Here is a 22,829-nt window from a genome sequence, read left to right as displayed (position 1 = left end):
ATGTATCCCCACTTCAGGCCAGAATGCCTGGGCAGGGGCAGCTCCCAGCTGCACTAGGGCTGCAGATGAAGGGTGAGAGCAGAAGATGAATAGGGGGATATGCTGCTTTTTCCTCCTGTGTCCAGGACATGCCCAGACAGCTTTTCCCAGATCCCTTGCTCTGCCGGGGCTACACTTGCTTCATCTTCAAAGTCTGATGAAGTCTGGGCTGTCTCTGATTTCCCACCCAAGGGAAGCTGGGAGAGGATGAAGGAGCAAAGAGAAGACAGGAGAACAAAGTCACCTTCACCTCTCCTCTCCACTGCTCCTCCCGAAGGAGAATCACAGCCCTGAGCCTGCAGTCCCCAACACAGCACTATTGCAGCTCCTGGTTTCAAGGACACCTCCTCCCTGCCCTGGTGGGACCAGGCACCAGGGGAAGGCAGCCCCAGAAAACCACTGCACGGTGGTAGGTGGAGCTGAGAGGGCACAGAAAGCCATGTCTGAGGGGGCAGCTCCAGCAGGAGCCAGCCCCAGCCTTGCTCCTCCAGCAGCACCAGAGCAGCAGCTCCTTGGGGCACACTGGGCTTCCTGCTGGACTCTCTCCCAAAGGACCTGCTGAGAGGTGAGGTTGTGCTTACAGGAGAGCACAGAGCCAGCTCAGAGGGGTCCAGCCAGCACCTCAGCATCCAGACAGCTCCAAATTGTTTTTTATTCTACACTGGCCAGTGCTCCCTCAACAGCATCAGACAGAAGTGAGCAGCTACAGCTTGTCTCCTTGCCTACCTGACACATCCCTCCACCAGAAAATGGTCTGCTAGGAATAACAGGGGCCACTCTCCAAGGAACTCCCAGCAGCCAGAAAGACTGAACAAAGTCACCTGTGCCCTGGTGTTGGACACCACCACCCTGAGCCTGCACAGCTAAAATAATGAAGCTGGAAGTCAAGCTCCCATGGAATTGAACCTCCCCTTCTGTGCTGCTGCAGCTGCAATGGACCTGCTTCCAGGTCTGAAATATTTACTGGGCCTCCCAAAGCCTGCAGAGATGGGCTGAGCTGACAGGCTGAGAGACACAACTTGGGATCTGAAGATTTCTGTTCCCAGAGGCAATTCACTGAGCAAACAGCCGTGTTACATAAGGCAGTGCTGGAGAGCACTGGAGCCACTGGAGGGACACAGAGCTCAGAGAAGAGGAACGGCACACAACCCCTCCTGACCACTCCAGGAAAACAACAAATGTGATTTCATTGCTTTCTGGCTGGAATGTCACCCAAAGCCACCTCCTCTGGGATGTGGCCTGGACCGTGGACCAAGAAGGAGCAGCTGATTCCAGAGCCAGGAGCAGCAACAGCCACAGCACTCACCGGGAAGGATTTTAGGAATGGGTTTACCAGGAGCTGTGACTCAAATCTGGAGTAGCACAGTGATGGCCCCAGCCCAAGGAGGAACCCAGCCCCTCAGCTTTTCCAAGGCCACCCAGTCCCACCAGAACACTGCCCAGCAGGGTGGGGAGACCTTCCTGTGCCCCTGCAGCCAGACCCGAAGTGCCGGAGCCGCGGGCTGTCACCTCACTGTCTCAGTGGCAAAGCCAGCCAGCTCCCCACCCACTGGGCTCCAAAATAAGCCCAGGCAGCAGTGGCAAGGCAGATCCAAAGGCAGTCTGTGCAGCCAGAAGAGGGATCAGCAGGAGGGGAGGGATGAGCCCTCCATGAGACATGGATGCTGCTCTCCGCACGCCAGGCAGGCGGCAAATCCAGGTCTCACACAGACACTGGACCTCACTTGCTCCTGCAAACAAAGAACACCAAGGGGCTGCATCTGCCTAAGCACAGACACTCAAAAAGCAGATTCCAGTGGGACTGTGCCCATGGAGTCCCTCTCTTCTATTACTGACCCAGAGAAAGCAGCTATTCACCAACAGCCACTACACAGCTCTCCATCCATCCCTCCAACAGCAATGCCAACCACTGCCCATGCACTTCCCAGACTACCAGCCCAGCTCTGCTCTAGACTAAAGCCCCACTGCAAAGTCCTCCAGCTCCAGGAGGGACTTGCTGGTGGTGTTTAAGGAGTTTGTATCTCAGATGGAGAAGCTACACCCACACCAAACCAAGCTGCACAGCACATGAGCCTCCAGAAAGGATGAGAAGTCCGTGACATTCTCTTATTTCCTGGAGGAACATTTCCCCTCATCTTGCATCTTCCACATGATGCTAAAGAACTTGGAGATCACTAAGGAATAAGCAAGGTGCCTTTCCAGAGGGGATGAGCAGCATCCCAAATCCCTGCAGGGAGCTACATCTTGCCCTGATGGTCATCCCAGGTGTCACTCCTTGCCCTGCTAAACAGCAAACCCAGTGAGCACATCCCAAAATTAGCCTCTCACAACCTACATTTTAGTGTCCTTTGGCTCCATCCCCCTGCCATGCCTCATGGGAACTTGTTTCTGAATTTCCAAATTAATGTTAATAAATTCACAGCCCTGGGTTACAAATTTGCATTACTGAGCAGGTTCTCTGGGTTCAGGAACACAGGAGGGTGGGGGTGAGGCTGCCAGCACAGACAAGGACCTGGCAGAGCAGGTTCAGAGGTGGCCACCAAAATGGTCCAAGGGCTGGAACAAGGGGCAGTGGGGTCAGACTGGACATGGAGAAGAAATGTCAGACTGTGAGGGTGGTGAAGGGCTGACAAAGGCTGCCCAGAGAAGTTGTGGCTGCCCCATCCCTGGAAGTGTTCAAGGGCACACTGGACAGGGCTTAGAACAAGGGGTCCACTGGTGCAGATTTAAGGTGTCCCTGTGCATGGCAGGGATGTGGAACTGGATGGTCTTTGAAGGCCCCCTCCAACTCAAAGTACTCTGTGACTCTGAGTCTGTCCACTCCTGAGCCCTACCACACCTCCTGAGCACACCACAACACCACAAATCCCTGATTTCAGATTAACGTGTGGCTCCTCTCTTCCTGTCCAAACAATTCTTGATGTGACAAACTGAATTCCCTACAACACCAAGGAAAAGTAACGCTGTAAAACAAAACCAGAAGCACTTCCAATGTCCTGGGTGCTTCTGCAAGTCATGGGAATGTCACCACATCTTGTTCACTGCAGATCTCAGGCTTTTAAATAGATTATTAAGCTTTTAGGCCATGAGTGCCCTTTGCAGCCCCAAGTGCACCCCATGCCACTGCAGCAGCCAGGAGCACAGCAGCCTTTCCCTGAACACCCCCAGACAGGAGCACTGCAACATCTTACAGTGAAAGCACAAGGGCCTGGAGGATGATTGAGCAACAGCCTGAGACATGTGAACTCCCTTGAGAAAATCCCTGATTCCAGGCTTGGCCAAGGAAATTTCAGCTGAGGAGCAGCTGCCAGGAGAGGGGAGCCTGAGACAATTTAGGAAGGGCCAGTCCTTTAAAGTAATTACAAAATCTACTGATTTGACACAGGGCTGGATGCAGGGCAATGTGTGTGTGGGCACCCTCCTGGGACCTCCAGGCACAATTCCACAAGCAGACATGGAATTGCACAGGGCAAATGAGAAATGGATGGGAAGAGGGTAGATGAGCAGAGAGAGACCTGGTCCCAGCTTTCCAGCCTCTAAGCACTGGGAGCACGAGCAGTGCTCAGCCCATGGAAGCAACACCTTGGCCAAAATGAGGGCTGCCAGTGGGCTGGAGCCACCCTGCAGGGTCAGACCTGCAGCATCCAACACCCTGTGACAGCAGCACCACGATGGAGGTGGGCAAAGGGGGGTGCTGCAGAGGCTGTTGCCTGCTCTGCTCATGCAGATCCTCCTGAGCTCCAAGGGCTCCAGTGGCAGCAGGCTGCTCCTGGTGGACTCACTCACCCCTCAGCACAGGTCCCTGTCCAGGTATGGTGAGACAGATGGGCTCGCCATGAACTGGCTCAAGTAATCTTTTTCATGATGTGTGACATACAGAGTAGTGTAGGGTGGGATTTTAAAGACATTTGGCTTTCCTTTACAGCACTACAGTTTCTTTGGCTGCTGCTTATTGAGTTAATTGTCAGGTTATTTCTTGCCTCTCTGTAGGAATAAATAAATTGCTGATCTTTCATATTTGCAAGAGAGAAAAGTGTTTTATGGAAGCAGGGAAGCAACACCTTGGCCAAAATGAGGGCTGCCAGTGGGCTGGAGCCACCCTGCAGGGTCAGACCTGCAGCATCCAACACCCTGTGACAGCAGCACCACGATGGAGGTGGGCAAAGGGGAGCCACGGGCTCAATGCTCCCTGAAGGTGGAGCTTGGGGCAGCAGAGCTGCTCCAGGGCTGCCCCTCAGCAGGTGAGCCCAGGCAGACTCCAGCCCCACCCTGCAGAGCTCAGCCCTCGGATCCACCCATTCCACAGTAAGGGCTTTGGGAAAAGCCTCTGCTGACCTCAGCACCCCACAGGCAGCTCCTCTGGCTCCCCTGGGAACAGGGGACCACAGCATGCACAGCTCTAACTCTGCCAGATCCCCCAGACACCCAAATGTTGCCATCCTTTGGGTGCTCAAATCCCTAACTCCAGCTCCTGGCAGCAAACCTTTTCTCTGGAAGAAAAAGCTGGTGAAGAAAGAGGTCTGGAAGGGATAGACTCTTTGACCAGCCAGCAACAAACTGTCCCCAGGACAGAGATGCAGGTCCCAGCTGCCACCTCTGGCTCAAAGAAGAGCTGTAACATTTCTGGGCCCAAGCAGGTGACACTTGGTCTGTTCTGCCTTATCCACTCTTTGGGATTTTCCTGGCAGCCCAAGGCAAGACAACAGCCAACCACCCCAAAAACAGCGACTTGCTGTTCCCAGCCTCCACACAGCCCATCCTTGCAGAAATCCCCCTCACTGGACTCTCAGCACCTCTCCAGGTCTTAAAGCCACCAGTCAGCAGGCAGTCCCAGCCCTCCCTCACCACCCAGCCGTGGCCCCCTGCACACCCAGGGGCCTGTGCCAGCCCACCAGGGGAGCCACGTGCCCACAGAACCCACGGGGCTCACTTACTCTCATCAGGGTTGGGAGAAGCCAGAATGGCGCTGTGCTTCCTTTTCACTTCTTCCACATTCTCCGAAATTTTATCAATGAAGCCTCGAATTTCTTCCACCTGTGAAGTGAGACAAGAAGACAGGTGGTCTGTGACAGATCTGGACTCTTGGAAAGTGAAGGGATTGTTATACCCAAAGCAACCATGGCATGTCTGAGCCACAGCAAACATCCTCCTGGATAAATATTTTCCAGCTTGAAACTACAGCACCACTGTGGAATCAGACTTCTCCATCCCACCAGCCAGCTCTGAGTCACAGCAGTGTAATACAGACTGCATGTCCTGTGTTCTTTGTGATACACTGAGAAACTTCTGGGATTTATATAAATCAGCAGCAGATTGATTCCCAGACTCTGTGCCACTGGCAGAGCACTGCTGAGACTGCACAAGCCAGGCTGGTAGTGGCTCAGACCCCATGGCTCCTTAAAAAGCTCCAGAAATGCCCAATTTGATCCTCACCCCCCTTTCCAGGGAGGCCACATTTTCCAAAAGGTCCATTCTGGCATTTTCCCTGCACTTGTGTGCTGCAGGAAGACACCAGCATCTCCCAAGAGGGGAAACCTCTCCTGTGCTCTCCGCCTGCCAGGCTGCTCACCCTCTAACTCAGTCTTCTCCTTCGGCTCACACCACTCCTTTGCTCATCTTCCTCCACCTGCACATCAGATTTATCCCAGTTCCCACTCCATTGCCTGCACAGATCCTTTTTAACACCCCCCACACACATGCCATGCTAAGGGTGTGCTAAAAATCCGCAAGCAGATCTTACAGCCACCCACATGCCAGAAGACAACCTCTTGTTTGGGAACGGGAGGCACAAAATTAAATCAATCCCATGCAGAGACTGCTGCTCTGCAGAGGTGCTCTGGGGAAAGGCCTGAGAGCTGTGTCTGAGGCTTCCCTGGGCAACAGCCTCACTGGGTTCTGGAGGAGCAGGGGAGCAGGGAAACATCCACAGGGCAGCACAGCCTCAGGTCTGCAGGTTCCTGATGTTCAGCACTCAGCACAACCCTGAGCATCAGCTGAGCAGCACCAGCCAGGGCAGGACCTTCATCCCATCCCCAGTGGCCACAGGGAGCCTGGACCACCCACACTCTGCCCTGGTGCCAGCAGAAAGGTCTGAACCAGCTTCAAACACATTGGAGGAACAAAGCTCTCACCTGCTCAAAGAACTCATCCATGAAACGATCCCGGTCCACGCTGACGGTGACTTCATCATCATCATCACTGTCCTTGGCCTGCAGCAACACAGAGAGAGAGAGAGGCATCAACCAGGGCTTCCTGCAGAGTTCATGGCTCTGTTTCAGAGCTCCCATGAGGAATCTTCCCCTTCTCCTGTGCTAACCTGCTCCAAGGAGCTGGGGCAAACACTAGCCAGAGTGTGGAGCACCCCAGGCACTGCCACTCCAAGCCCCCAGGACTCAGGGAGAGCAGAGAACACACACATCCAGCAGGGAGGGATGGCCAAAACACCAGGGCAGCCAGTGCCCCATGGCACAACCTCCACAGTGAGCATGGGACACAGCTCAGGACACCCCACATCCAGGGAGTGGGAGCTTCCAGGGCACCCTCAGCCCTGTATGAGCACAGCAGCTCTGCAAGGAGCAGGGATGGGAAACACCAGACATTCCACCATGGGAAACACCAGGGTGCTGCAATGGGAAAGCATGAGGCATGTCACAATGGGAAACGTGAGGGATGCTGGACCGGGAAAGCATGAGGGATGCTGTGATGGGAAAACACAGGGAATGCTGTGATGTGAAACACAAGGGATGTTGGACTGGGAAAGCATGAGGGATGCTGCCATGGGAAATACAAGGAATTCTGTGATGGTAAAGCAAGAGGGATGCTGTGATGGGAAAACACAAGGAATGCTGTGATATGACAGCACGAGGGATGGTGTAATGGGAAAACATGAGGGATGCTGTGATGGGGAAGCACAAGGAATCCTGTGATGGGAAAGCAAGAGGGATGCTGCCATGGGAAAACAAGAGGAATGCTGCCATGGGAAACACAAGGAATGCTGTGATGGGAAAACATGAGGGATGCTGCCATGGGAAAGCACAAGGAATCCTGTGATGGGAAACACGAGGGATGCTGCCATGGGAAACGCAAGGAATGCTGTGATGGGAAACCAAGAGGGATGCTGCCATGGGAAAGTCAAGGAATGCTGCCACAGGAGAAAGCATGGGCGACAGGAAAACACGAGGGATGCTGTAATGGGAAACATGAGGGATGCTGTCACAGGAAACACAAGGAATGCTGCCACGGGAAAGGATGAGGGAAGCTGCAGTGGGAAACACGAGGAAAGCTGCACTAGGAAATGTGAGATGCTGCAATGGGAAAACATGAGGAATGCCATGATGGTAAATAGAAGGGATGCTGCCATGGGAAAGCACAAAGGAAGCTGTGATGGGAAACACAAGGGATGATGTGATGGGAAAATAAAAGGAGTGCTGCAGAGTGCAGGAAAGGTGGGAGCAAACAGATAATACAGCTGAACTAGTAAAGTCACAGCAGGCAAATGAGGGGTTGTCCTTGTCTGCAGAAGCATGTGTGTCATTGTCACCAGAGATGAAAACACCTCCTGTCCCAGCAAGGCGGGGGCTGCAAGCTCTCAAGGGAAGGAAAAATTACAGTCCTGCACATAAGGAGACATTTAAAAGATTATTATCCAAAGCAGTTACACGATGGAGGGAAATGGAAAATTAACAGTTTGGAAAAGTTTCCTCTTACTCCATCCTTACAAGAGAGAAGAAGCCAATGGAATGGAGATTTAAGACAGGACTGCCTCTGCTCATCTCGTGATGATTGCTGTTTTTTCAGACAGTTACACATCACCCCATGGCCCCTCTGCAGTCTGCAGAGAGGTAGCCACACAGTCTCCAGAGAGAGCCCTCTTACATTGAAATAAGTCAGATGAAATATCTATCCTACCTCCCAAAATTGTCTTTCCACCCTACAGTGACTGACTTGGGTGGTATCATCTGGAGACCTCAGCTTTCAGCTTTGCCACCACTTGTGGCACTTTTTGCCTGGGTAACTAATTGAATAAATCATGTGGGATTCCATTTTCTTCATGGTGGAAAAAGGCCATTCTTTATTCACATAACTCCTTCTTATACAGCTGTACAGACCTCGTGGGTGACTCCAATTGGTTAGTAGCTTTCTTGTTAATTACTTTATTGGTGTTGAATAACAAGTTGTTATTCTGTATTGACTGGTCACTCAAATTCTCAGTGTGTACTGCAGGGACAGTTGTTTGTGAGAGATAGTTTTTAATTTTTCTATCTAAGGTGTAAAAACAATTTATACATGCGCAAGTTGTCTTTCACCCAGGAGTAGATTGTTATGTTAATAAACTGCTCACCCCAGGACTGCCCTCACATGGGAACTTGCAAAGGGCTAGCCTGACAAGGCCAGACACTGATTTTAGGAGAGAAGGCTTGATTTTATGAAGCCTTTCTTTATAATTTTTCAACCTTACTACAACAGGTAACTCACTCCCACACAGTTATCCCATTCATGGTTATCCAGAGCCTTTGTGATCAGAGAGCTCCCACAATTCTGGTGAAAATCTCACCCTGACAAGGAAGAGCAGGCATGGTGCTGCTCTTACCCACCACTCCACGGACACAGAAAACTGTGCCCTAAAGTCTGAAATTGTGCCCATCTGTGGCACAGCCACTCAGGCCAGGAGCTGCCAGCACAGTGAGGCTGGGGCATGGCCAAAGCTGCCATCCTGGGGATGAGTTGGTACATTTAAATCCCTCCAGTGATGGTGACTCCACCACTGCCCTGCACAGCCTGTTCCTGGGGCTGACAACCCCTTCCATGAAGATATTTTGCCCAATATCCAAACCAAACCTTCCCTGAAACAACTCGAGGCCATTTCCACTTGTCCTGTCACTTGATAACCTGGGAAAAGAGAGTGACCCTCACTTGGCTGCACCCTCCTGTCAGGGAGCTGTAGAGAGTTAAGAAGGTTCCCCCTGAGCCTCCTTTTCTCCAGGCTGAGCCACCCCAGTTCCCTCAGCCCCTCCTGGTCCTCCTGACCCTTCCCCAGCTCTGTTCCCTTCTCTGGAGGCTCCAGCCCCTCAATGTCTTCCTCTTCAAGGGGCCCAAAACTGACCCCATGATCTGAGCTGCCTCAGCAGTGCCCAGCCCAGGGGACAGTCACTGTGCTGGTGCCACTGGCTGCCTCTGTGCTGGGACAAGCTGGGGCTGCACAGCCCCCGCAGCAGGCACTGCCTTCTGCATCAGGCAGGGCCAGCTTCTTCCCTGAAGCTTTTTGCTTCCAAAATTCTGCAGTTTGCTCACAGCAGGTGCACACCACCTCTTCCATTCCCCCCAGCAGGCACAGACCAGCACTGAGAGCCAGAGCACAGCTCAGGCTTGGGGCAGAGCTGGATGCTGACCACATCCAACACCTCCCACACCTCCCTGGAGCCAAGGGCAGGATTTGGCCACAGGCTCTTTTAAATCCTCCCTGCATGCCAGCACCACCAGGCAGCCCAGTCCCTCCCCCTGTCCTGTGCCATCACTGCTCCAGCCTTGCTCCAAACCATCTGAGCATGGTGACAGCTGTCACTGTCCCAACCCCAATGCCACTCCTTCAGCCTGGCTGTAAGCTCAGGTCCACCTGGGGTCAGCAACTGCTTGCAGAGCAATGCCCACACATGCTCCATTGCTCCCAGAGCATCCCAAGCACTCCCCCAGCACATGGCAGAAGGGCTCACCATCGAGGAGGTCACAAAAACCATGTCCTAAAGCTAGGAATGTGTGGACAGCTCTTTGCTACAGAGACACAAGTATTATCCATGTTCACATTCCACTGCACACATCACACGTGCCTGCTAGGTTGGTGCTGTGCTTGATTTTAAGCATCAACAGCTTTGAAGCATCACACACTTTGGTGGGCGGCACCAAGAGCCCATTGGATAGAGCAATAACAACACAGACCCCCACCTACACCCCCAGGATCCTGGACAATGCCAACAGATCCTGGGGACAATGCTGTGAGTGAGGGAAGATGCACCTGCCAATGCAAACCCCACCCTGGATGCGTTCCCAGGTCAGGGGATCTTTCCTCCCCCACTTTGCTCAGCCTCCCCATGTCAGGGACAAGGACATCCACAGATGGAGGGACACCTGTCCTGCCTGCAGCTCCTGCCACCTCACCGTGCACCAGACAGGACAGTCATCTCCAGGAAAGAGTCAAAGGACACCTGTCCTGCCTGCAGCTCCTGCCACATGGTCATCTCCAGGAAAGAGTCAAAGGAAAGGGGGCTGAGAGCCCCTGTGAGATGGACCAGGGGACCCTGCTGGGTGACAAACACGACTTGACCTAGCCATGGGCACTGGCAGCACAGAAAGCCAAGTGTCTCCTGGGCTCACCCTCAGCAGTGAGGGCAGCAGGGCAGCAGGGGATGTTCCCCCTCTGCTCTGCTCTCCTGAGACACCCTGGAGCTGCCTGCAGCTCTGGGGTCCCAGCACAGGCCAGTGGTGTTGAACTGAGGAGGGTGGAGTCAGGCTGGACATGGGGAAGAAATGTTGGTCCCTGAGGGTGGGATGGCCACAGCAGCTGTGGCTGCCCCTGGATCCCTAGAAGTGTCCAAGGCCAGGCTGGACAGGGCTTGGAGCAACCTGGACTAATGAGAGGTGTCCCAACCCATGGGGGTGGAACTGGATGGGAAGCACCAGTCAGCCCCTGCAGCCCTGTACAGGAAAGCACATCTTCAACACAACCTCCCCACAAGCCTATCCAGCATTTTTTGCCATCATTCTAGCAGGATCTCAATTTGCCAGAATTCTGAGCCCCTTTCTGAAGCTTGTGAGCAGAGTATTCCCACTGCTAATTTTAGATGAAGACTTGTACAGAAACCAGGAAGGCCAGGGACTGGCAGCAGAGGAAGAGCAGCAGGAGAGCAGGATACCTGCCAGGATGTTATTGTCACCTTTTGCTTGCCCCTTCCACATCCAAAACAGGCCTGCCTCATTGCACAAAGATGCCACATCCCTGCCTGGTCCTACCTGCGCTGCCCACTGGAGCCTGCCATAGCCAGAAATCCTGCAGGAAGGGCACCCACCACCCACGGAGGGGGTTTCTGCCACAGCCACACACAGCCTGGCCAGAGGCACTCATGCTTGAGGGTACACCACTCCTGGGAGCACAGAGGCTGATGGACAAGCAGAGAGATGTTATTTAGGGCAGGCACTGGACAGGGGGAGTGGCACAGAGCCCAGCCAGAAGCCCCATGAAGAGGAAATTACACAGATGGAGCCTGCTGGTCAGGAGGGCACATGTCACTTGTCACTCTGGGCTGGAGAAGGGCACCATCTGTCCACCCACGTCACTGGAAACACCCTCAGTGCCACCCTGCCTCTCAGCCCCGTGGCAGGGAGATCATCCCACCCCAGCACCCCCAGCCCTGGGCCAGTGAGAGCAGCCACATCCACTAATGGGTGACTTGGACTGGAGCCAGAGGGGATGCCAGGGAGAACAGCTCATGGATCAGCTGCTCCCTGCATCTCCCTCCACTCTGGCTCTCACTGCTCCACCCCAAGCTTCAGGTGTCCCCCTATGATTAATTCTAGTAAAAAAATAGGAATAAGGCCAAAACTTTAAAACAACAAACATAAATAAAAAAAAAAAAAAGAAAAAAAAAAAGAAACATTTTTCAAAAGGAAACATAGTGTTTTGGCTTCATGCATCCCAACTGTGAGCATCCCAGGTTTCCAAAGCCACATGGAAAGCTCCCGTCTCAGTCAAAACTACCTGCAGGTGCTGCTGAGCACAAGCAGCAAACAATTCCCCAGCCTGGGAACTCACAGTGCCAGGCACAGCATCCTCCCAGTGCCCCCTCTACTTCTGCCTCAGGCCCTGCCAGGCAGCACCAAGGACCCAGGGCTTCCAGGCTTTTCCCCCACACAGGGTAGGTGAGGATAACCCTTCTTTTGCAAGGTTTTTATTTCTCCAGTCCACCAGAGGCCAAGCAGTGGCACCATGTGGGCACTGTCCTGGCAGTGGGATGGCTCTGGGAGCTGCTGCCTCTTCAGTGCCACTGAGCAGCAGGAGCTGGATGGGAAGGGCAAGGCAGTCAGAGCTCCTCCAGCAGCTTTTGGAGCCTCACAGGCTTCAAAGTGCCCTCCACAAGGGGCAAAGTCCCAAATGGAGGCAGAGACAAACTGTGATACCATCCCTGACAAAAAGGAGCAGCAGATGGGAAGACATCCAGAGCCCCGGAGCATCCCGGCTCTGTTTTGAGGTTTTGTAACCAGCACATGCTAATAAATTCATTCCAACCCACCCCATTCCCTCTCCAAGCACTTTCTAGAGGCAAAGGAGCACAGAACCTGAAAAGACTTGATGCCTGCTCTCCCCCAAACAGCACAGCTGGCAGGGTGGGCTGCGGGGCACAACCAGCCCTGTCACCTCAGCTGTGGCCACAGGCAGCCCCCAGCTCCTGTCCTGGGCTGCAGATGGATCTGACCATGTCCAGATGCATCCAGGAAGCTGGTGCAGGCACAGGAACAACAGGCTGAGCCCCTGCTGGGCACACCTGAACCCAGACCCTCTACCAAGCCCTGCTGGCACATTTTCCTGGGAAACGTCTGTGTCCAAACAGGCAGCGAGCCCTCGCCTGCCTCAGCACCCCCGGGCTGTGGGCACAGGCCACGCTGCCTCCCACCCTCCCGAGACAAGGCAAGCCTCACAAAAGCACAAGGGAAAGGAAAAGCCACACCAGCTGCCATCCCCTTTTAGGGACCACTCAGTCAGCAAAGAAAGGCCTCATATCCCTGAGATGAGGGGGCTGCTCCACGGCTTCGCTCCCAGGCTGCATCTGTTTGTTTGTGTTTATGAACACCTCCGTGCTGCTCTGCCCAGCTGAAGAGATCCCAGCCATCTGGGCTTGACTTGCTTGGTAAAATCATGTTCTTTTTGTACCACGACCGGAACACGGCGGGATGCACGGCCTGCTCCTGGGGCTGCCTCTGAGCAGCTGTGGGTCACGTCTGGGATCGTGTCCCCACACAGAGTGGCACACGGGGGTCCAACGCCCAACAGCAGTCACCTTGTCCCCTGTATCCAAACCCCCACGGCCAGGGCACTGCTGCTGACACCAGAGCTCCCAGGGCAGCTCATTCCAGCATGCAGCTGTGCAAGGAAGGACAAGGTCACAACAACTGAGCAGCACAGCCATCTCAGCCATCTCACAGAGCCCAAAGGACACACAGGAGAACGCACCGATGCCCATAACACCCCAGCCTGGCTCTGCAATGCTTGGCAGCCAAGGGCAGCTCAGCACACCCTCACCTGGACAAGGTGCAGGGCACCCAGGGATCTCCCACCCACCAAACCCCGGGGCTGCCCTTCATGCCTTGTGAGGGCTGACCTAGAACAGAGGCTAGATGGAACTAAAGAATAAAGTAGGGGTTTATTAAGAGGTCTCAATGGATCCACCTTGGGCAGCACAAGAGCCCAGCCGCAGGGCTACATCCCAGGTGAACCCAAAATGGTCACAAAATGCATGACTGCTCACGGGGTCTGTCACCTTTATAAATTCTGCTCCATTTGCATATTGGAGTTCATTGTCCAATTACAGCTCCAGCCCATGCAGTCCCATCCTTCTCGTTTTTCTCTCTTCAGTCTATATTGTTTGTGCTCCTGGGCCTGAGATTTGGATCATTTGTCCTTGGTCCCCAGCTAGAGCAGGAACTGTTTTGTCTCCCTGCACAGAGCTCACCATCCCCTCATATGAAGCCCAGACCCACACACTAAAGCAGCACAGAATCTGAAAAATATAAAATCTAAACCTGAGGCGTCACCCTGACCTCCCCACACTTCAGGGTTTGCTTTAGGCATCTGCAGCAGCCAAAAAAGCCCTTCAGGCATGGCTGAAGTCCTGTTCCTGAAGGTTTCCAGGGAGGTGGTGCCAAGGCTGAGGATAAAGCCAGCCAGAGGGTGTGCTCCCAGGAGACAGCCCTGCAGAGCTGAACCACCCAAAACCATGCCTTAAACTACCTGTGGTCCCAGCCCTTTCTGCAGACCATACAGTGCACCATGATAAATTGGCCATTCCAGCCCACAGGCCCCAAACTCAGCTGTGTCCTGTTCCAGCATTAAATCCAGCACTGCCACCAGTGCTGCTCTCCAGGGATCAGTGCTGGGGCCACTCCTGTCTCACAGCTTTACCAATGACATGGACAAGGGGATTGAGGGCACCCTCAGCAGAAGACACCAAGGTGGGTGAGATGCTGACCTGCTGGGGGGATCTGCAGGGGGATCTGGACAGGCTGAATCAAGGCCAATTCTGTGACACTCAATGAGGCCAAGTGCCAAATCCTGCACTAGGGTAACAACAACCCCATGGAATGCTCCAAGCTGGGAGCAGAGTCACTGGAAAGCTGGGAAAGGCCCTAGGGTGCTGGCCAGCAGTAGCTGAACACAAGCCCAGGTGGGCAAGAGGCCAGTGGCACCTGGCTTGTATCAGAAATAGTGTCCAGCAGGACCAGGGCAGGGACTGTGCCCCTGTGCTGGACACTGCTCAGGCACCACAGCCTTGGGGTCAGTTCTGGGCCCCTCACAACAAGAAGGTCATGGAGATGCTGGAGTGTGTCCAGGGAAAGGAATGGAGCTGGGGAAGGGTCTGGAGCACCAGGAGCAGCTGAGGGCGCTGGGGGGCTCAGCCTGGAGAAAAGGAGGCTCAGGGGGAACCTCATTGTCTACAACGCCCTGATAGGAGGGTGGAACCAGGTAGGGGTCAGGCTCTGCTCCCAGAGAACAAGGGACAGGACAAGAGGAAATGCCCTCAAGTTGTGCCAGGGCAAGTTTAGCTGGATACTGGGGAAAATTTATCCATGGAAAGGGCTGTCCAGCCCAGGGGCCAAGGCACAGGCTGTGCAAGGCAGTGGTGGAGTCACCATCCCTGAAGGGCTTTAACATATGTGTAGTTGTGGCACTTGGGGTTAGTGCTGGGGAAAGAGCTGGATCATAGAGGGGTTTTCTAACCTAAGCAATTCTAACCTAAGTAATTCTAATATTCACCAAATGGGCCAAGGCACAGGCTGTGCAAGGCAGTGGTGGAGTCACCATCCCTGAAGGGCTTTAACATATGTGTAGTTGTGGCACTTGGGGTTAGTGCTGGCCTTGGCAGTGCTGGGGAAACAGCTGGATCACAGAGGGGTTTTCTAACCTAAGCAATTCTGTAATTCTAATATTCACCAAAACCAGCCCATACCTTCCCATTAACAATTTTTTTATGAATAAAAGTCCAAGGCACAGATGATTTCAGCATTCAGCAATATCTGCCTGAGTCAGGTGGTGTTTCCAATTTCCAACACTAGCAGTGCAAGGAAGAATTTGATTTCCAAGAGTTTTGTCCTTAGGTGTTTGTTTCCATTCCTGCAAAATAATTCCCAGCCTTTAGCACAAAGTTCAAGCCTTTCATCAGAACCATGATCACTCTAAAGCTCAGTTTTAAAAGCAAACAGGTAAAATTCTCCTTAACTCTGAAGAGCAAGTGCCAGAGGTGACACCAGTCCTGGAGAGGGCAATGAGCTGAACTCACTGACCTCCTCCTGTAGCTCTGAAACATGGGCAGCACTTTCACCTGCTGGAAAAGCATCTGTACTTTACAGCCAGTACTTTATAAATTTACAGTCATGGCTGAAGAATGATTTGGTTAAAAACAGACTTAAATAATCTGAAATAATTTTTTTAACATCCTCCTCTAAGCGGCATCATCATGGCTACAACTCCTGTGCAGACCAGAGCTTCCCATGGGCAGCAGAAGGACCTGCAGCCACAGCATTCATCTCTTCTGTCCTCTCCATTCACCAGGGGCAGCCCTCAGAGAGGTCTCTGCTGGGATCATCACCCTGCCTTGGTGTCCGCCAACGTCACCAAGCCCTGGTGATGCCCACTAGTGACACTGCAGCCTGTCCTAGGAAACTGTCAGAGAGAAAAGAAGGAAAACCTCAAGCAGAGAAGGTGGCACAGGCAGCACGACAAGTCCCAGGGCTGTGGGATGAACACAGTCCACACAATGGTAATCCTGCAAAGCTCCTCCCCTACAAACAGGCACTCATGGAACACTGATATGGAATGGACCTTCAAGGATGCTCCAGTCTAGCCCCCTGCCTGGGCAGGGACACCTCCCACCAGATCAGGTTGCTCACATGGTTATGAAACCTCAATGACATTTCTTTTGTGCTCTTCCCTAGCCCCTGTAAAAGAACCTCAGCACCATCCAAGTGAGACACTGATCCTCCCAAAAGGCAAAGGTCCTCTGGAAAACCAAACAGTCATTTCATACACAAACCCAAAGTCTGACAGAACCTGATGGAAGACCAGCAATGGCAGGGAGAAAGGCAGAGCTCATGCTGGAAAACCTGCAGCACACATCTGCAGAAGTACAGCAGCACAGAAGTGGCCACAGTGGCAGCAATCTCCAGAAATCTCACAGAACAGTGAGCAGAAAACTCCATTTTTAGTTATTTCCCATGAAAAGAAAGCTGGGTCTGCAAGTATTCACTAGAATATGGAAAACTGCACTTTTAACAGAAAGTTCAGTCCCACCCTGCAGCAAATTTTGATGCTGCACAGGCAGGTCTGTCCCCTGTGCTGGGGTGTATCCTGAGGTGCCTGTGGATGCCTGAGGAGGAAGAGGCACCAGGGAGGAGGAACCTTCTCCTGTAGAAAGAACATGCTGGTCTAGGAGCAAATGAGCCAAATTTGGGCAGGAGATTTGGAATTCTACAACCAGTCAGGAGCTGGTCTAGTGGAAGATGTCCCAACCCATGGCAATAGGGCTGGATGCTTTGGTTCTTTGAAGGTTCCTTGGCAACGGAGGGGAATCTTTTCTTGAGCCTGAGCTCTCCAGTCTGCTGGAACAGGAAGAAGGACTTCCTGTTCTCCTCTGGATGTCCCCAGGCTTTTGGCCAGCAGATGTCCTGGGCTCCACTCACTACTTCCATCACTCCTGCAAAGTTGATGGGAGGATGAGACCCTCCTGCAAGGGGAGAGCTGCTGCATCACTACAGAAAAGACTCAGAGTATCACTGAAAAAGGGTGAGAGATGTTTCAGAACATCTCTCATGCGGGACCTGAGCATCCTAAGTCTGTCTGCAGTGTCAGCCCCATCCCTGGAAGTGTTCAAGGTCAGACTGGAAGAAGGCTCACAGCAATCTGGTCTAGTCACAGGTGTTCCTGCTCATGGCAGGGGTGTTGGAATCTCATGGTCTTTGAAGGTCCTTTTAAGCCAAACCACTCTGTGAGCCCATGACACACCACATGCCCCAGCCTGCTCCCTGTTCACAGCCAGAAGTCTGCTCCCTGATTTGGGGGGCAGAAGCAGTGCCCACATTCCCAACACCAGCCCTGGTTCTGGCCACTGCAGGCAGGGGCACAGGCAGAAGTGCAGAGGTGCAAGCAGCCTGTGACACCCCTGCCCTCATCCCTTCTTTCAGTTCAGCAAAACTTTCTGCTCCTTGTGCTTCCACAGTTGCCTCGTTTCAGGTTTTTCCCAAGCAAAGAGCCTCTTTGGCTTTGTGCCTGGTCTGGTCCTGACACAGCACTGCTCCATCTCCATTTCCCATGCTGTCCTCTGCTTGCCCTCCCCTCCCCACAGCTCCTCCAGGATCATCCCATGGTGCAAGGACACTCCCCTGAGGCAGGTGTGCTCAGGTCACCTGGAGCCACAACAATGCCACACACTCTGTCTTCCTGGCCTTCCACCTGGGCTCACTCTCCTTCTTTTTTGCTAATATACATAATTTTCTGGAAGAAGCAATTTATCACAGTACTTAGCTTAATGAGCCTTACTGTACATGTTCTGCCTGTAGTGATAATTTTGCATATTTCCTGAGAAATCTCATTAATGGGGAGATACATGGCAAAACAAACATTTGTACAGCTTCCGAGCAGCTCACACACAAAGACACTTCGATTAAATCCACGGGGATGAGGCTGAACCCTTTTGGCTCCATCCTGTCAGACACCCAGCGCACACAGCTGACATACCTGGCTGCACTTATTGTCACTCTTATCACTCTCTGGTGCCCAGACTGGCACCAGGGCTCAGTGGGTCAAGAGTATTCTTGTATTTCAGTCGACTTCAGTGGGACCACCAAACCCCCACGTGCCAGACCTGAAGCTCCCCAACACAAACCAAGGGACCCTGGGGCTCAGTGTCCCCTCTGAGCTCTGTCTGTCCCTCCAACCCTGTCCATCACCCCACCAGGCCCCTCCCAGGCTGGGGACATGACACACCACCCCGAACTGGCCTAGAGTCTGGGCTTTGCCTGCAGCCATGTTTAAAGCACAGAAAAGGCTTTGCCCAGCTTTTGGCTTGCCCTGCCATGATGTGCACCCACTGCTGTGAACAGTGTCCCTGTGGCACAGGGACACCCAGGACCCCTCAGCTGCTGGGGAACACAAGGACATCTCACACAGGAGCATGTAGGAACAAAAGAACATCTCACACAGAAGCATGCGGGAACACAGAATGTCCCACATAGGAGCATGTAGGAACACAAGAACATCTCAAACAGGAACATGTGGGAACACAAGAACATCTCACACACACAGGAGTATGTAGGAACACAAGAACATCTCAAACAGGAACATGTGGGAACACAAGAACATCTCACATAGGAGCATGCAGGAACACAAGAATATCCCACACAGGAGCATGTAGGAACACAAGGACATCTCACACAGACAAGAGCATGTAGGAGAAAAAGAACATCTCACACATGCAGGAGTATGTAGGAACACAAGAACATCTCACACAGACAGGAGCATGTGGGAACACAAGAACATCTCACAGAGGAGCGTGTAAAGCTCATCTACATCGGTCCTGTCACCTTGCTCCTTGCCCAGCCCAGCAGTGAAGATTCACCAGCCCCTCCTGCCCCAGGACCCCGAGGGAGCAGGCAGAGCAGCTTCCCTGCCGCAGTGCCTGTGGGATCAGGAATGCTCTAAGGGCAGCCATGATGTCTGACCTGCCAGGGCAGCTCTGCTCCTCCCCACCCCCAAAAACCCAGCATTTCAGCAATGCTAAAGCCCGGCAAGCTGAGGCAGAGCAGGCGGAGCTGCGGGCACAGCCATGTGACAGCCCCACTCCCGATGGGAGGGACACAGGACAGCTGAATTATTCACTGTGACCCTTCTGCACGAGCACAAGAGCTCGAAGGCACCGATGGCAACGAAGAGGGTTAAAAAGGGAAAGGAAGATGGCCTCTAAACAAGTGAATATATTCATCTGCAAGGTCTGTAGGGACTTCTGCAGCCGGGGGCTTCTGGAAAAGATGGATACACACAAGACCTGACCTCTGCAAACAGCAACTGTGCTCGACTTCACATTTGTGCCCCCAGGAGAGAAAGCCTGAGCAGGAACAGTATGGAACTAAGAGGAAGGGATGGAGTGAGGTCGGGCTGTGAGTCCTGGGGCACTGCTGCAGATTTCACTGCCACCGGAGGGGAGAGGGCGCATCCACAGAGCTGGACCTGGAGCCCTCCTCGCTCCTCTCTCCTTTTATTTTTAACTCCCATCTCCCACTACTCCCACTGGCAGGAGGCAGCACTGGGAGCAGGGACTTGGCTGTCAGGAGTGGGGATTCAGCCAGCTGGGGAGGGCAGTGGCACGGCACAAATACAAACATCACTGGAGAAATGCACACAAAAACAGCTGTGGAGATGAACAACGGGCGCAGGGGGAAAGCACACCCCAAAAAATGGGTCCTGCCCATGGCTGGGGGCTGGAAGTGGATGGTTCCTTCCAACCTAAACCACTCTGTGATCCCATAACACTGGCACATCTCCTTCACTTCCTCCCACTCTCCAAACACCATTCATAATTATTTTACCATTTGGACCTGTGTCACATCCTGGAAATCCCAATGCCTCACTCAAACTGAGCTGTCAGCTCTATGGCACTATGGAGCACCACAGGACTCTCACCATCCTGCATGTACACACCATCTCACCAGGGCAGCTTTTGGGGGTGCTGGGGAACGGGACCAGCTCCAGACCCACTCCAGATGGGCAGGAAACACCACTGACAGCCACAGCTGCAACACCTGCAAAAGCAGCTGTAAACAAAGCTCTGCTCGGCCTCATCCAAGGCATCCTGCACAGCCCATCCTCAGCAGCTCTCCTCCACAACAAGAGGACATGTTTTATCTCTAAGTTAAATTTCAGGTCCCTGGTCCAGAGCAAACCTGGGGGCACTACTCCCACAAGGGCACTAAATAAGCTCCATCAAGTCTGATCCAAACCAGAGCCGAGGTTCAGAAAAGAGCTGGGATTAGCATTTTGAATTTCAAGTACCATTTAAAAAATCCCGTTAAGACATGAAGCTCCTGTTCTGTAGAGCAGTGACCGCCCCGCATCCCCTCTTCTGCTCCAACAATGCCAGCTCTTTTTTTATTAATCCTTCCTTTTTATCATCCCTGGCAGAATTTAAACGCTGTATTAACATGGGAAGAACCAACCCAGGCTACTAATGAGGCAGCAGAGAGGATACAAGTTCAAACGCTCCTGACTGTGTCCACTGCAGCATCTCGCTCCTCCCTGGTGTCTGCCAGCACCAAGGGTGTAAATCCATGCTGCCTCACTCACTGCAGTCCTGCCAGGGGGCACCCACTCATATTCGGGGCAATTGGATGCTCAAAAGCATTCCTCCATCCCCAGGAGTCCCCGGGAAGAATGCTGCATCCTCAGCATGAGGCTGATGAATAAGGAGCAGCAGCGGGAGTGAGGCGAAAACACATTTTATTTTTCTTAAGGCGTATTTAAAGGAACAGAGAAATTTTAAAATACTCCATGGCATCACTTCTCAGCCAGCAACGGCTGCCAAAAGGACATTCATGAGGCTTCTTTTTACTATTATTATTAAAAAGCCTGCTTTCCAATCCCATTTCACAGCCTGTGCTGGTGGTGGAGACAGAGCCCCATGTTTGGGTGTTTTCCAGGCAGAGTGGGGAGGCAGCTCTTTGAGGAGCCTCTTCCTCCCCCAGAATCCACAGCCACCCCTGGGCACATACAGTGAGCCCTGGGCATTCAGAGCTGCCCAATCACCCCAGCAGCTGCCCACCATCCCTGACAGCCACCCCTCAGCCCCTCGCTGGCATCACCCCAGGCCCATCCTCCCGGTGTTTTTCAGACCAAACCAAACTCCCAGCCAAGTGATGCTGGTGGCAGCTCTGATGCCCGGCCAGACTGGACACCACAGAGGTCCCCACTGCCCCGAGCTCTATGGCAGAGCCCTCCCCACGGGACAGACCCTCCTGCAATCCCAGGTTCTGCAGCGCCAACCGTGAAGTAATTTTAAAAAATGCACCAAAAAAAAGGGAAAAAAAAAAAAAACTAAACGAGAAAAAGCACTGGAGGGAGGACCGGGGGTGGTACGGGGCGGGGGCTGGAGCAGCACCCCGGGATTTCGGGCTCTGCCCCTCCGGCCACTGGCGCTGTCCCCAGGGCTCGGCCCCACGCGTGGGCAGCAGCAGCTCGGCGGCCCCGAGGGTGCCCGGGCAAGGGCAGCGGGGCACCGGAGCCTCCTTCCCCCGATGCTCCATGCGCGCAGCCGCCGCCGCCTGCCCCCGCCCGCGCTCCGCGACCGCGGGGGGCTCGGGGCTCCTGTCCGCGGCACCCGGGACCGGCTGCGGCCGCGCACCCAGCCCGAGGCCTCCCCGACAAGCCGGGTCACGGCGCTGGGGTCACGGCGGCGCAGCGGCCGCAGGCGGCCCCGGCCCCGCCGCAGCGGCTGCGCCGGAGGATGAGCACGCAAAACGGGAGGGGAGCGGGGCGGGCACGGCACGGCACGGCACGGCACGACCCCGCCGCCCGCGGGCAGCCCCCGCCCGCGCCGTACAAACACACGTCCGTGTCCGCTCCTCCCCGCGGCGATGCCGCTCCGCCGCCGCGGCCCCGCTGCCGCGCACATCGCCGCCCGCAGCCGGGCACAGCCGCAGCGTTCCGCGGCGTGCGGGCGGCGCAGCCCGGGGGACCCCCCACCCCTCCCTCTAATCCAGGGGGCTCATCCCCTGCTCCCAGCCCCCGCCCAACCCCCTCGCCGCCGCCGTTCAGGGCAGGGCGGCCCCTGCCCAGGGAGGGGGGCCCAGACGGCTTGGGGCGGTCCCCGATGGGGCAGGGGGCTGCCCGCATCCCCGCAGCCCCGGCGGCGCCCCGCACTCACAGCGCGCAGCTCCCCGGTCCGGTCCTTCATCCTTGCCCCGCTGCCGCTGGGAACGGCCAGAGCGGGGAGGGGCGGGCGCGGAGCATGCGTGCAGCGCTGCGGAGAGGGGCGGGCGACACCGCGGGGACCCTGCCGTGGCGGGGGGGACACCGGCACGGGGACGCTCACAGCTCGCAGTCACACTGCGGGGAGGCGGCACGCGGGGTCTCGCACCGGAGGAGGGGAGGGCACAGCTGGGAAGGGCACAGCTGCAAGGGGATGTCACCGGGCGGGGGGGCGCCCCCGGGAAAAATGAGGTGTCACAGCTGCGGGTCACACCCGGGGGACCCACACGTGGGGGTGTCCCATCTACGAGAAGGGGTCTCACTGGGAGGGGTCCACGCGAGAAGGTCGCAGCTGCGGGTCACACCCAAGGGACGTCACACGTGGGGTGTCATACTGAGGGAGGCCACAGGAGGAAGTCACATCTGGGAATAACATCGGGAGGGATCACACCTGGGGAGGTCATAGCTGTGGGACACCACATTACAGTGCTCTGAAGGGTGCGGAGGGATGCACAGCACGGCAGCCCCAAGAGCCACCCTGGGTGTCCCTGGGGCGGTGGCAGTGGTGCTGGGG

The 22,829-nt window shown here is 54.5% G+C and overlaps 1 protein-coding gene across 1 annotated transcript in view; it reads right to left on the bottom strand.

The window, feature by feature from the left end:
- STX1A (syntaxin 1A) overlaps positions 1-22,294 on the bottom strand; it is a 72,004-nt gene extending 49,710 nt beyond the window's left edge. The window contains exons 1-3 of the mRNA XM_039732890.1: positions 22,212-22,294; positions 6,171-6,248; positions 4,974-5,073 (exon numbers count right to left, since the gene is read on the bottom strand). Of these exons, the coding sequence (XP_039588824.1) occupies positions 4,974-5,073; positions 6,171-6,248; positions 22,212-22,241 (208 nt within the window). The 5' untranslated portion in view covers positions 22,242-22,294. The remainder of the gene's footprint in view (positions 1-4,973; positions 5,074-6,170; positions 6,249-22,211) is intronic.
- Between the last annotated feature and the right edge of the window lie 535 nt (positions 22,295-22,829).

The sequence above is a fragment of the Passer montanus genome, unplaced genomic scaffold (genome assembly GCF_014805655.1).
Source record: "Passer montanus isolate IOZ18808 unplaced genomic scaffold, ASM1480565v1 scaffold81, whole genome shotgun sequence".
Classification (NCBI taxonomy): domain Eukaryota; kingdom Metazoa; phylum Chordata; class Aves; order Passeriformes; family Passeridae; genus Passer; species Passer montanus.
Note: the sequence above shows the minus strand (reverse complement) of the source record. Positions and strands in the feature narration are given on the sequence as shown.